The following is a 13,104-nucleotide window of genomic DNA, read 5'->3' on the forward strand; positions in this document are numbered from 1 at the left end:
GCCCGGATACTTAATGATCATAGCCTTAAATTCTCAATTTCTGTAATCTTGTGATTCGATCCAAAAATTTGTGATGATTATCTGTGATGCTATTTTCAAAAATTTTATAGCAAAATCATGCCAAACGTCGATAAGTTGAAGCATTTTACTTGAAAAAAAGCAATCCTATCCCAGTGGTACCCAAATTAAATGAAGAAAATCCATGAAAAATTTAAAAAAAATCTAGAATCCAGCATGTAAATCATGGAGCATGATGAATTTTCTAAGTCTGAACCTTGCTTAACATACTACTGCTACAATGCAATGATCTTATACGGAACTTTAAAATTAAAATCCATTTTTTCACCGTTTGTAGGAAAAAAAAGCGAATCTTTGAGGACAAACTTTAAATTGTGAAAAACCTTTTCGAAAATGCGCTCTATTTATTTCAAAAACAATTCAACATCCAACGCTGAGAAGACATTGGTTTCCTGAAAATTATTACTAAAATTTACCGCTATGATTAAGCTCCATGAAACTTTTAAATTGGAGTGATGACGACGGATCAAATCTTTTTACGCACGATAGAGAGACCTAAAATATTTTTGTTTCTTATAAGTAAAAAAAAAAGAAAACAAATGACGGTTCTGTTTGTAAGAATGAATGTTCGCGAAAAACTTCAAATCGATTAAATATTGTTCAAAACTATTAAGATTTTGAGATGTACCTTTTCAACTTTGGCTAATATTATGAACCTAGAATTTAAAAAAACCCGCATTAAATATCGTTTTTCTTTAAACACATGAATATGTTTTATTTTTCATTTTCAGTTATGTTTTAGTCATATATTTGTAATAATGAAAAAAATAACGTAAATGCTAGCATTTTATAAATATTATTTTGAGTTCGGCCCGTCGAAAAGATTTCAAATTCAAATTGGACCGTTACTTCAAAATTATGCTCACCCCTGCTCTTCCCCAAAGGCGAATGTCTTTTGATGAATGAAAAAACGAATAACAAAATACAAAGCCCACAAATTTAGCTCGAAAATTACTATTCAACCATAGTTCATAGGTATCATCATAGGTATTCTTGAAAGGACTCTTAAAGTATCTAATAGGTTTTAACTAGCGCTACGGTGTAAAAAGGGGTAAATGCACCTAAAATGCGATCAAAATTATTTGCGGACAAACGGTGAACGGTAGACATTTAATGTCTTCACAAAAATTTCATAATTTTTGATGATCTATCAAATTTTTTAAAGAAAAATTTGATTTTTCCACATGAAAGGGAAATAAAAAAAAATTCTTAAAATAATTAGTTTAGAGACTTGATGCCTTGAAAAAATTTGTGTAGCTTATTTTTATACGAAACTTTGTTGAAGACACTATCAAGATCGCATGAAAACCATAAAAGTTACGAGCATTTTAAAAAAATTGAAGTAATTTCTGAGTTTTTATTTAATATGTTTTTTTGTATACGATTTGCAAACTTTTTATATTTGAAGAAGTTGTTCATATTGTTGAAACACACAATTTTGTCGAACATGTCAAATACATATTTCAGATTTTTTGCAATCCAGCAACCAATAATGAGGTTTTTCCTCTAAAAACAGCAAAAACTGAAGGTTTTTTTTCGAATTTTAAGTGTTTGTAGAGGAAAAAGCTGATTATTGATTGCTAGTTTACAAAAAATCTGTCCAAAATTGATATTAACTTTATATATCAATGGAAAGCCAATAATTTCAACAACAAATCCACTCAAAAAATTATAAGAAAACGGCCGAACTCTTAGGGTTATAACTAACTGAAAAAATGGCATCATTTTGGATATTTTGTAGTATATCTCCTTTCTTAGTTGAAATATGTATTTGACATGTTCCACAAAATCGTGTGTCTCAACAATTTGAACAACTTTTTCCGATACACGAAGTTTGAAAATCGTATACTGAAAAAGATATTAAATAAAAACTCAAAGTTACTTGTATTATTTTTAAAATGCTCGTTACTTTTATGATTTTCGTACGATCTGGATAGTATCTTCAACAACGTTTCTTATAATAAAAAGATCTTCAACTTTTGTAAAGACATCAATTCTCTTAACAAATTATTTTGAGAAATATTTTTTTTATTTCGCTTCAAGTAGGAAAAATCACTTTTTTCTTTCAAGAATTTGATGAATCATCAAAAAATATGAAAATGCTATGAAGTCATCAAATGTCTATCGTTTACCGTTTGTCCGAAAATAATTTTGATCGCTTTTTAGGTGCATTTACCTTTGTGTGCGGTGGTCAAATCGTGTGCAGAATATTTGAACCGCTTGCAGAGAGTGCCATGAACGGGATTCCATCTCATAACCGTTGGCTTAGAGAACTTGAGAACTAGACTTGAAGGTTATCTTCTATCTTAAAAAAAAACGAATAACAATATACAAAACCCATACTGTTTTATTTCTCAATTCTTCTCTCTGATTTTAAACTAATGCACAATGGGCAAAAAAGTGTATAAACTGCAAAGAAATTCGATATCTTTTCTCCTGCAAGAACAAAACCTATGAAAAAACACGTTTTTTAAGACAATATGTCCGGAGAACCGATTGGTATAGTTTCATATGCCGAATGAGCTTTCGAACGGAGATATAATGCCTTTTTAAACTAAAATTCCCCTGTATTTTGTAAATAATCCAAAATGAAGCTTATTTGGACTTGAAATTTTTTAACAAAAACAGGAGTTAAAGCTGATTTGACCCTCAATAAGCCTACATTTTTAATTGATTCAGAAAAAAAGCGTGGTCGGACTTTTAAATGTTGAACCAAATGAGAGCTATCATGTGTGATTTTTACTTAGGAATCAAATGATGGCTTATGAAGCAACCATACGCATCGGAAAATGGAGTTTCAATTTCCCTACATTTTTCAAATAGTTCCGAAAAAATTTGTTCAGACTTGAAGATTTCAAACCAATTGACACCTAATTTGTGTGTTTTTTTCTCCAAGAATCGAATTAAGTCTATTTGAGCCACCACACGCTTCGGATAATAGCGTAATAGCCGTTTTGCCCTAAACTCTTTTTTAATTTCAAAAATTTTAGTAAAAGCATGTTCTAACTTGAAAATCACACATTTTCTCTTTTGGTACGAAATTGTCAAGTCCGAACATTGAAAAAATGTAGGGAAACTGAGTGTAAAAACAGCTATAACTCAATTTTCTGGAGCGTGCGGTAGGTCAAACAGCCTTCATCTGATCTCTCGGAAAAAATCACGCAAGACAGGTCCATTTTTGTTCAAAGTTTTCAAGTCTAAACTAGCTTTATTCTGAATTATTCACATAATATAGGGGAATGAGGCATAATATTTCTGTTCGTTAGTGCGTACGGCGATTAAAGCTATGTCCAATCGATTTTTCGGACATTCTTTTTAAATACAATAAGGAAATTTTAACAAAGAAATACCGAAATTCGGCAATATATATCTCAAAAACCACTGGACAATGTTTTTTTAAATTTTGTATCTTTGAGTTACTGAAAGTTTTGTGTATAATTTTGTCGAATTTATTTTGATTTATCAAATTTACAACATTTGAGTTATGTTCGCGGGTTAGTATTTTTTCAAAAAGTTTGATTTTGTAGGAGGGAAGATATTGAATTTTCTCGCGGTTTATTAGCTTTTTCGCCCGGTTTGACAATTCTTTAGATAGAAATGAACTATTTTCTAAAAGCTGTCTGATACGTATATTTTATCGGAATTCTCGAGTAAATTTCATTTTTGTGGCCACATTCATAGTCCAGAGCATAAATACAAAACCACAACCACCTAAGCCATCTGAATCCGGTTGTTTTTGACTTTCTTGTTTGAACGAAGTCGATTGCAGGTTTTGGTGGATCAATCTAAATTGAACCGGCAATCATTATCATCTTGTTTTTCTTGAAGAAACCATTTTTTCTCAAATCACGATGCTTTTCTTTTTTTTCAAGACAATCGCGCTCTATCAGCTATAGCTGTCTTTTGGTGTTGGAAGTTCTGCTCGGTTTGTTTTCACTTGTTAATTGAATGTGAACTCTTAGCCTTAATCGTTTAATACAATCAAATGTTGATCGATTTTACAAATTTTCAAAAAATCGACCAATAAAAAGAACTTTTAAATCTAGTGTTAAACGATCATTTTGAAAGAGTGGAAGGTAATTTTATACATGAAAATAATATACATGTTGTTGAATACAAGGACATTTTATTAGTGTGAAATATCAAAAAATATATTTCTTCACCGAAAACCTCTTTCCACTGAAATTCATTTTCTCGTTAAGTTAGCGTTTGTTTGAATGTTCGACTTGTAATATAAAAAATGTCCTTTAGACAGTAACTCTTGAACATTTTAGAACAAAATCGGAAACATCTATACGAATTCGCAAACCAAGTTCTTTTTTCTCAACTCGCACCTGGCCAGAGTTTGCTAATTACGTTAAGTTATTTTACTCGCGCGCCGCGTAGCTCGTCAATGGTGAATGTCATATGATGTGAAGGTCAAAACTATTATGTTCTGGTTTTTCTAGAGAGCGAGCAAAAAAAATCGGGGGAAACGTGTTTCTTCATGGCGAGGAAGAGTAGGGTACCAGTTCGAGAATTGTAAGAAGTAGGAGTAGGTATTCTATACCTACACTCAACAGAAGGTGTTCGATTCTTTCGTATGGCAAGGCAAGGTTCTCGTTTGTTTCGTCGTGTTCTACGTCGAAGTCATCAATTCTGGAGGCTTGGTGTCCGGTTTTCAGCAACTTCTCGGCGAAAATAACCAGTTTCTTGGGTGACTGGTTAAATGGAGTGAGATCCAAATCGCAAATGTGTAATTGAATTTATTCAGAATAAAGCAATTGAAAAAGGCTCATAAATTTGAGTTTTTAAAGAGTGGGTTTCAAACATTCTACCATCGGAAACCATCAATAAAAATTAATTTGGAAAAATAGATCTGCTTGTGGGTGCATCAGTTAATAATTTATTTTAACTTTTTTCTTTACAGATCGACGGTCACGATTCGGGAACGGAGTCCGATGGTGATTTGGACCAGGAAGATGACTTGGTTCAGGAGCATGACATGGAGCTAAGTAAGTTTTGCATTCAAAATACCTATTTTCAAACATGATTACTGCTCTCTTTTTTTTATATATATTAAAAAAAAAAGTTTAACTACTGATTTAATGGTGCAAAATGCTTCTTCGCGAAGTCAATAAGCTTATTTATGTATCTTGTTAAAGGCATTTCGTAAAATTATTTGGAACGGGCAATTTTGGATTCAGAATGTTGATTATAAAAGATCACAACTTTTTCCAGAAAATACTAGCTTTTAAAAAATTAAGCGTAAGAACGATCAAAAACAAATAAAAATTACAATTTAATTTCCAATTTAATTGTTTTTCTGCGTTTTTTCTCAAACAAAGTAAAAACTCGGTGCGGTAAGTCAGGAAGCAATCAAATCATTATCATTTTACGCTTATGCTTAGTGACCCAAAATTAAAAAAAAAACATATCAGTACCATTTTTTGCAGGAGTTTATTGCTAAGTAGTAAAGCTTAATTATTTGTGTTTTCCAATGTAAATATTGTATTGAGTGCCCTAAAAAGTATTAGCTATAAATTGAAATTGAATTTTTTTTTAAAAATAACTTTAAATGAATTTTAGGTTCAAATTCTACCTCTGTGCGTTATTTCAAGAAAAGTTTTCAAAGCGTGTTTGCTCGCAGTTTATTCAAAATAGTTAGATAGGGAAGAACTGTAAAAAACGCACCTGCGGGGTGAGATGGCCCATGTCATTATGTTTCAAAAATACAAATAAATTTATCCTCGAATGATTTTATTGTTGCAAACAAACTTTTCTATTAGTTCTTAGATGAAAAGTTCAATAAAACAACTTTAATTCTTAAAACAGAAGTATCAATCGAATCTACGTGAAATTTGTATTTATAAATGGTTACCATAAAAAGTGTTGTGGTAAGCCGGGCGTGCGCAATTCCATAGAACTGCAGCTTTTCGTTTTTTCATTTGTTTGCACTTTCGAAAGACTATATATACTTTGTTATATTTCACAAAATTCCCACAAATCTAACTAAAAACAATTATATAAGAATTGGGGCAGAATAAACGCTTTATAAAAAGCGAAATTTCTATAAGTGTAGCAATAACAAATGATTTTTTGCCAAGTATGGTTAGTATACAAAAATATGATAAACATGTTACTAAACATTTGGTGATAGAATACCTTCAATCATTTTAGTCCATATACCTAATCCTTTTTCCATTTCTGGCCATTCTTTCGGTGTGATGCGTTCTGCCCACTAGTTTTGGCGGTGCCACGGGCACATGATTCGAAATTCGTTTATTTTGAAGGATGCCATGCGCAGTAGGCTGAGTCGATATGGGGTGATTTATGAATTTCTCAAACACTGGGGTCTAAAAAGCTTCGTTTTTGGTCTAAAACTCATCCAATCCATGCCAATGCCATGCAATAACTGTTTTGCCTTATAAGATACGAAGTTATGGTCTTCAACAAAGTTGTTCAGCGAAAAATTTCCTTTAGAGAAGTTATGAATTGGCACAAAAATCATCAGCTGGCTTAGTTCCACAGAAAATAACAAAAATGATGTTGATTTTTCAAAATATTCAATTTTTCCTTACAAACCGAAAAGTTCAAATTTACTCATGTAAACGTTGCTTAAAAATTCTGCAAAAAATTATGGATGAGTTTTGGATCAAGACGAAGCATTTAGACCCCAGGGTTTGATAAATTTAAAAATCATCTTTAATCGACTTAGTCTAATGCGCAGTCCGCCATTGTCGTGATTTTACGAATCTTAATTCAGGGATTCACTCGGACACATCTGTCGCTCACAAGAAGAGATCTTTTACTGACTTTGTTCTATTTGTTTTTCCTGGTGTTGCCAAAATAACAAACGTTTTTCTTAAATTCTTCATCCAAATGAAACAATATTCCTAGGAACAGCCTTTCCAATCAGTACTTTTCTTGGCACTCTGTCTGTGTTTACCAGAGCCGAAAACCTTCTCAGCAACAGCCTTCTCAAGCTTTGTTTTTCCTTTTTTTTCTGTCTTTGTTGACTAGAGCCGGAACAGGCGAAAAAAAAAAACATTCCTACCAACATCATTCCCCCAATCTGTGATTTTCCAGTCGATCTTTTTCACCTTAAACCGACTGCGCTTCCCGTGCCAATCCGTCTTTTCTACCGGAACCGAATTTGAAAAAAGTTTTTCGTATGTATGTATGTATGTAAATAAGCCACCATGGGTGCACGGATTCACCGCAGTTTCGTCAACGTATGCGCTTAATTGCATTCTTTAGATTATAAGTACGGCAAATCTGCAATGCAACTAACCACATACCCAACACCATGGCTTGGTGTGAACTGTTATGAATTGAATGCTTGACGTATAGGTGTATGTGTTTTTTGGATGAACGAGTCAATCATTTACGCAACCGTTTCAAAATTAATAACATTTTTGGTGTTATTGATCTTCGACAGATATTACGCATACGTTTAGATACCTGCCCAGTTGGCAACTGATTGGTCGTTCTAATACTTTAATATATGGTTATTTAATTAGGTTATCTTACCTTTTAATGCAATTTAAATCTTACCATTTTTAAACTCACAACTCACCATTTTTACAAGAATCGATTTCACCATTTTTTAATAGCCAAAACCTATCATTTTTTATACTCAAATCTTACCATGTGCAACTAAATGCAAAATTTATTATTTTAAAATTCGAAAATAGAAAATGAATTAAATTAAATTAAAAATCAAATCGGTTTAATGCTGATACAGTATAAGGAAATTAATCGAATGTATGAAAATTTAGGAAATAAACGTTCTCATTAACTTTATAGCTTCAACGGAAAGTAATAAAAACAAAGGGATTTTTTTCTTACATACACTTATTTGTTATTTTAACAAGTCTGTCAATTATTTGAGAGGTGAAATGACCATACAGGAAAAGTACATCAAAAGCTCTTAGAAACCAAAACTCTGTTAATGTATGAAACTTGTTAATTCAAGTGTATAGGGACGTTTCCGGAATGTCTCAAGAAAGGAAAAGAAAGGTAAAGAATTGGAAACTTCTCACCGAATGAAAATGAACGTTTAGCTCTCTGCTGTCGCGCTACCCGTGCAACGCTTGCTTTGATGCTGCCTTTGCATTTACTGCACACACAAACAACACCACCAGCCGCGGGACTTGTCGGGACACGTTTTGGCGCATGATGCCTGACAATCTATTTCTAAATAATTAGGCTTTAAATTTTTTTCACACCATTTGCGAAGCCCCTGCTTCTACATTTACTCAAATTCACAAACCAACATTTTTCCTTGAAAACTTTCACCCGCACTACGATCCTGCTCATCAAAAATTGAATTAACTTCACGAAATTTTCTCTTCCCCTACATTATCGTTTTGCATCATTTTACAAAAACCAAAATACAATGCATTCAAATTCTTCCTCTTCGGTGGGTCAAGAAAATGGAACCAATTAATCAGATTTTCTTTCACAAACCCGAGCATCATCACACAACTTTTCTCGAAACTCAACGCCATCATCTTTATCACGCTACTTTTCAGGTAAAAACGCATGCCGGGACTCATCCCTTTTTCACTGATGATGGCACATAACAACTTTTGAAATCGGTGGTATAAGTTTAAGTTATTCGGACTTGTTTAGATAACATATTTATAAATTCCAATCCAAACACCAGAATAAACACCAAACAGCACTTAGCAAACGGCTTGTAAACTACTATTCCGTCCGTAATAAACTAAGCCAAAAAAGCGAATCTGAAAAAAGTTTTTCGTAGCGATTTATTAAAATAAAGTAAAAAAGACGGATTGGCACAGGGAGCGCAGATTTTTAAGGCTGCTGCTTCGAAAAACTTGTTTTTGTTTCGGCTTCCTATAAAAAAAGAAACTAATAAGCTTGGGAAGCGCAGATTTTCAAGGCTGCCTGCTGCTACTGTTTGTTAGTTTGTGATTCGCCTTCTAGTACACAGCAAGAAAAATTCGTGTAATTTTAGACCGAAAACGATGCACGAAAACGGAACATCGATTTTGATGTAAAATTCTATCACGGTGTATTTTTTTCAAGAATGTAATTTTTGAGGCGTGTAAATTTAGATCGAAAACAATGCACGAAATCGGACGACGAAAGCCGTCGCGTAAAAATAGACGGGGATGTATATTTTAAGATTTATTCTCGTAAATATTAGAAATCTTTGCTAAATATTCAGGTTTTGCTGTTGTCTATGAATGAATACGCTGCTTGTAAAATTTTAATTTCGCATATATTTCCAAAAAAAACCTAAAAGATATACACCTTCACGCACAGCGTCAGCCTGGTATTTTTGTTTCATCCGATGATTCCCAGCACGGTGATGTTGAACAGATGGCCGTCACCAGGATCCTCGATTCGTCCCAGAACACCATTATTTTTCGGTCCGCGTCACCTCCGCCTGACGGAAATTTCTCCGAAAAATCACTGCCACTGCGAAAATTCTGATCTTGCTGCAATGGAGAGAAAATTGATTAATTCCAACAGCATTCTTTTTTCAATATGACATTATTTTGAACCTACCAGCTTTTGAAGGATTATGGAAATGCTAGAGCTACGCCTACGACTCGTTTTCGAATAATTTTCTTACTTGTTTACTTTGTATCTGACGCGCGCCACACAAGTTGCACATTTTCATTTAATTTTAAATCAAACATACAATTTTACACTGTTTGTGATATAAAATTCATTGACCGCTTGATTTTTACATCACGGAATGTAAAATTATAGCAAAACAATGTATTTCTATTCACTTTTTGAAAAAAGACTAAAATTACATCAAAAGGAGTTGGAAATTACATCGTCTTTGATTTACACTTGTAAAAAATTAGACTACTCGTGTTTTAGATTCCGTATACTTTTAGAAATTTTTTGCTGTGTAGAAAGACAGATTGACACAGGTAGCGCAGATTTTGAGGGCTGCTGCTAAGATTGTTTGTTTCTGATTTGGCCTCCGATGAAATGACGGATTGTCACAAGGAATGCAGATTTTTAAGTCTGCTGCTACGAAAAACTTTTTTCAGATTCGGTTCCGGTAGAAAAGACGGATTGGCACGGGAAGCGCAGTCGGTTAAAGGTGAAAAAGATCGAATGGAAAATCACAGATTGGGGGAATGATGTTGGTAGGAATGTCATTTTTGCCAGTTCCGGCTCTAGTAAACAAAGACAGAGAAAAAGGAAAAACAAAGCTTGAGAAGGCTGTTGCTGAGAAGGTTTTCGGCTCTGGTAAAAATGATTGTTAACGCTGTAAGTAGCATTTATGCTTAACTGGTACGTTCTGTACAGTTTCCCTTTACTTGGCTAGCCGTAAATAGTGAGTAAAAAACTTCCTTTGAATGTTTGTGATTGAAGCAGCATGTTTAGGTCTTTTATATCTAATTGGAACAAAATTAAATATTCGAGACTCAGGCTAAATATTGAATTCGAAAATGAAAAAACCAACGTTTATAATATATTTATGCAAACATGTAGTTGTTTGTCTATATTTTATATGTCCCTTCGCTCTGTTGCGAAGAAAGCTACAATGTTGATTTGCAGGGAACATTTGCGGAAAAAATTCTCAAATAAAAAAACAAAAGTTTATGAAATCTTCCATCGCTCGCAAAGACGCTAATGTGACGTCCAGCTTGGAAGTCCTACTGGCTGCTGGCTGGCTCCAAGCCCAGCAATTAAATCTCTCTCTGGCGTTGGACCTTTGCCGAAAGCCGCAAGACCGTAATCTCAAACGAAGCTTCTGGTTCTGATTGCCGCATAATTTGACTTCATTTGCTGCTTGCCGTGCTCGTGGAACCGACAGAGTGCGCTCGCTTCAGTTGTCCGGGGATTGTCTTTTAAATAGTATGGGATATGCACTAGGCTAGGGCAAGCAAGCAGAAACAACTAACTACTGAACCGAACTAAATTAGGACTCAGAATGTCAGGGTTGCATTAAAGTTTGCTGCTGCTGGAAGCAGCAACTGCCAACATTAGGTTCCCGGGATCTGCAGCTATGATGTATTTCTTTGCAAGAAACTCTGATGGTTTGCCCGTAATAAAATTGGTGTTTGTAGAAAGGACCAGAAAAGAGTTCGGTGCATATTTTTCTTGATTTAAGGGAGAATTTTGTCAGCATAAAGTGGGACAAGGCTTTTCGTTTGCATTTTTGCCATTTGGACATAAAAATTGTCCTAGTATGCAAATTAAAAAAAAACATGTAAAAAATTAACTCAAACTGAATTATTAGTTCCGAATATAAAAATTGAATTGAAGCCTGATATTAGAAACAGGTTGGAAATCTCAAATAATGGTGAGTATGGTAAAACCAGAATCTTTCCAAATTTGTATCAATGTTGCTACGATTCAATTCAAATGCAAAGGATCCTTAAAAGCAACTAGCCAAAAAGAGAGAAATAAAATATGTTAGCATCTTACGATTCATTGAGCATTCATAGGAATGCAAATCGTAAAAATTATTCAAATATATCGGTGCCTCGGTGCTCTTCCCCCCATAGCAATGAATGACTAGAAGTCGTTTCTGTGCCAGTGATATCAGGCGAATCATTCGAAGCATTCTAGAAATGTACGGAGGAATGTTGCTTAGTACACACGCCCGATGTACATCAAACTAACTAACTAACTAGACTTGGTGTCCATCTATCGACAAACGAGCAGCAAAAGAGCAATGGACTCGTTTCTCGTTCAGCAGAAATCAGCTGACTCTTGAGTGGTGTTTCAAAAATAGAACCGTACTTGTGTGAATTTTGTTTTGGTTTTTAGTCACTATCATGGGCTGCACAATTTTGGGTGTGGAATCCATTGATTACTTTGGGAATAGAATTCAAGCGATTAATAGTAGGTATACGTTGGATTGCATTCTGTTTAATTTCGACAATTTTAACGTGTCTTGTGATTCTGGAAAATTACAAATAACATTAGTATGCAAAATTATCAATGTTTGAAACCATGTCAACTGTCACTGTGCATACATACTCTATGTACGCTCATATCAGTAGGAAACTCCATTTCCGCTTCTTGATTTCGATCAACATTGTGTGTGATTGAGTGATTTGGCAAAATTGTTACAAAAAAAAAAAACAGTTTGTAGGTATCGATATCGCCAGCACCTTCCGCTTGTTCGATTCCATTTATTCACGGCAATTGACATCTGCTCTGACAGGTGAACCGATGGATCATCCGTTGTAAGCGAGTGCTCCGCGCTTTAGAATCTTTGATTTCATTTCTACTTTGTTTCGTGCTTTTTCATAAAATTTTGCTAGGATGGAATATCCACAGCTGACTGTTAACTGTTGGTGATTTACAAATGTTTAATATTACAAACTTAAGTTCTGAAACGGAATCAGAATATCTTAAGAATAATTTTTAAATATGTGTAGAAAATGTAGCAAGAAGGCCTGATCAAACTCAGGCAAAATTCTTATTATAGTTTCCACAGAACATTAGACTGGGTCGATTTGGGATAATTTTTGAACTTCTCCATGGGGTCTAAAAAGCTTCGTTTTTTTTACTAACTTTTTCATGAATTTTTGAAGAATTTTTCAGCAACGTATGGATGAATGAATTTGAACTTTTATATTTCTATGGAAAAATTGAATATTTTGTTTTGATAAATCATCATCAATTTTTGTTTTTTTTTTGTAGAACCGAGCATACATATTGTTTTTGTGTCCATTTAATTTTTTTAAAGGAATTGTTTCGGTAAACAGCTTTGTCGAAGATTGTTACTTCGTATCTTATAAGGCAAATAAGTTATAGACTGGTAAATAGGGCTTTGTCATCTGGCATTGAAAAACAATCTATTCATCTGACATCACTGCTGGTGTCCAAAAAGGTATTGCATGACTACTGATGAAGCAACTCTTCGCTAGGCACCAGCAGCGTTGTCAAGTGAATTGATTGTTTATCAATCTCTAAAGGCAAACCCTCATTCGATAGCTAATATTTGTTTTGCTTTATAAGATATGAAGTTACTTACCGTCGGTTTTGCAAACCTGCCAAATTTGAAAAAAAAGCCCCGTAGGAAAAAATTTA

The 13,104-nt window shown here is 33.9% G+C and overlaps 1 protein-coding gene across 3 annotated transcripts in view; it reads left to right on the forward strand.

Annotated features, from left to right (window-relative positions):
* LOC129745652 (ras guanine nucleotide exchange factor V-like) overlaps nucleotides 1-13,104 on the forward strand; it is a 163,776-nt gene that overhangs the window by 46,486 nt on the left and 104,186 nt on the right. For all 3 annotated transcript variants that reach the window (XM_055738874.1, XM_055738875.1, XM_055738876.1), the window contains exon 2: nucleotides 4,988-5,072. In XM_055738874.1, the coding sequence (XP_055594849.1) occupies nucleotides 4,988-5,072 (85 nt within the window). The remainder of the gene's footprint in view (nucleotides 1-4,987; nucleotides 5,073-13,104) is intronic.

Source organism: Uranotaenia lowii, chromosome 2 (genome assembly GCF_029784155.1).
Source record: "Uranotaenia lowii strain MFRU-FL chromosome 2, ASM2978415v1, whole genome shotgun sequence".
Taxonomy (NCBI): Eukaryota; Metazoa; Arthropoda; class Insecta; order Diptera; family Culicidae; genus Uranotaenia; species Uranotaenia lowii.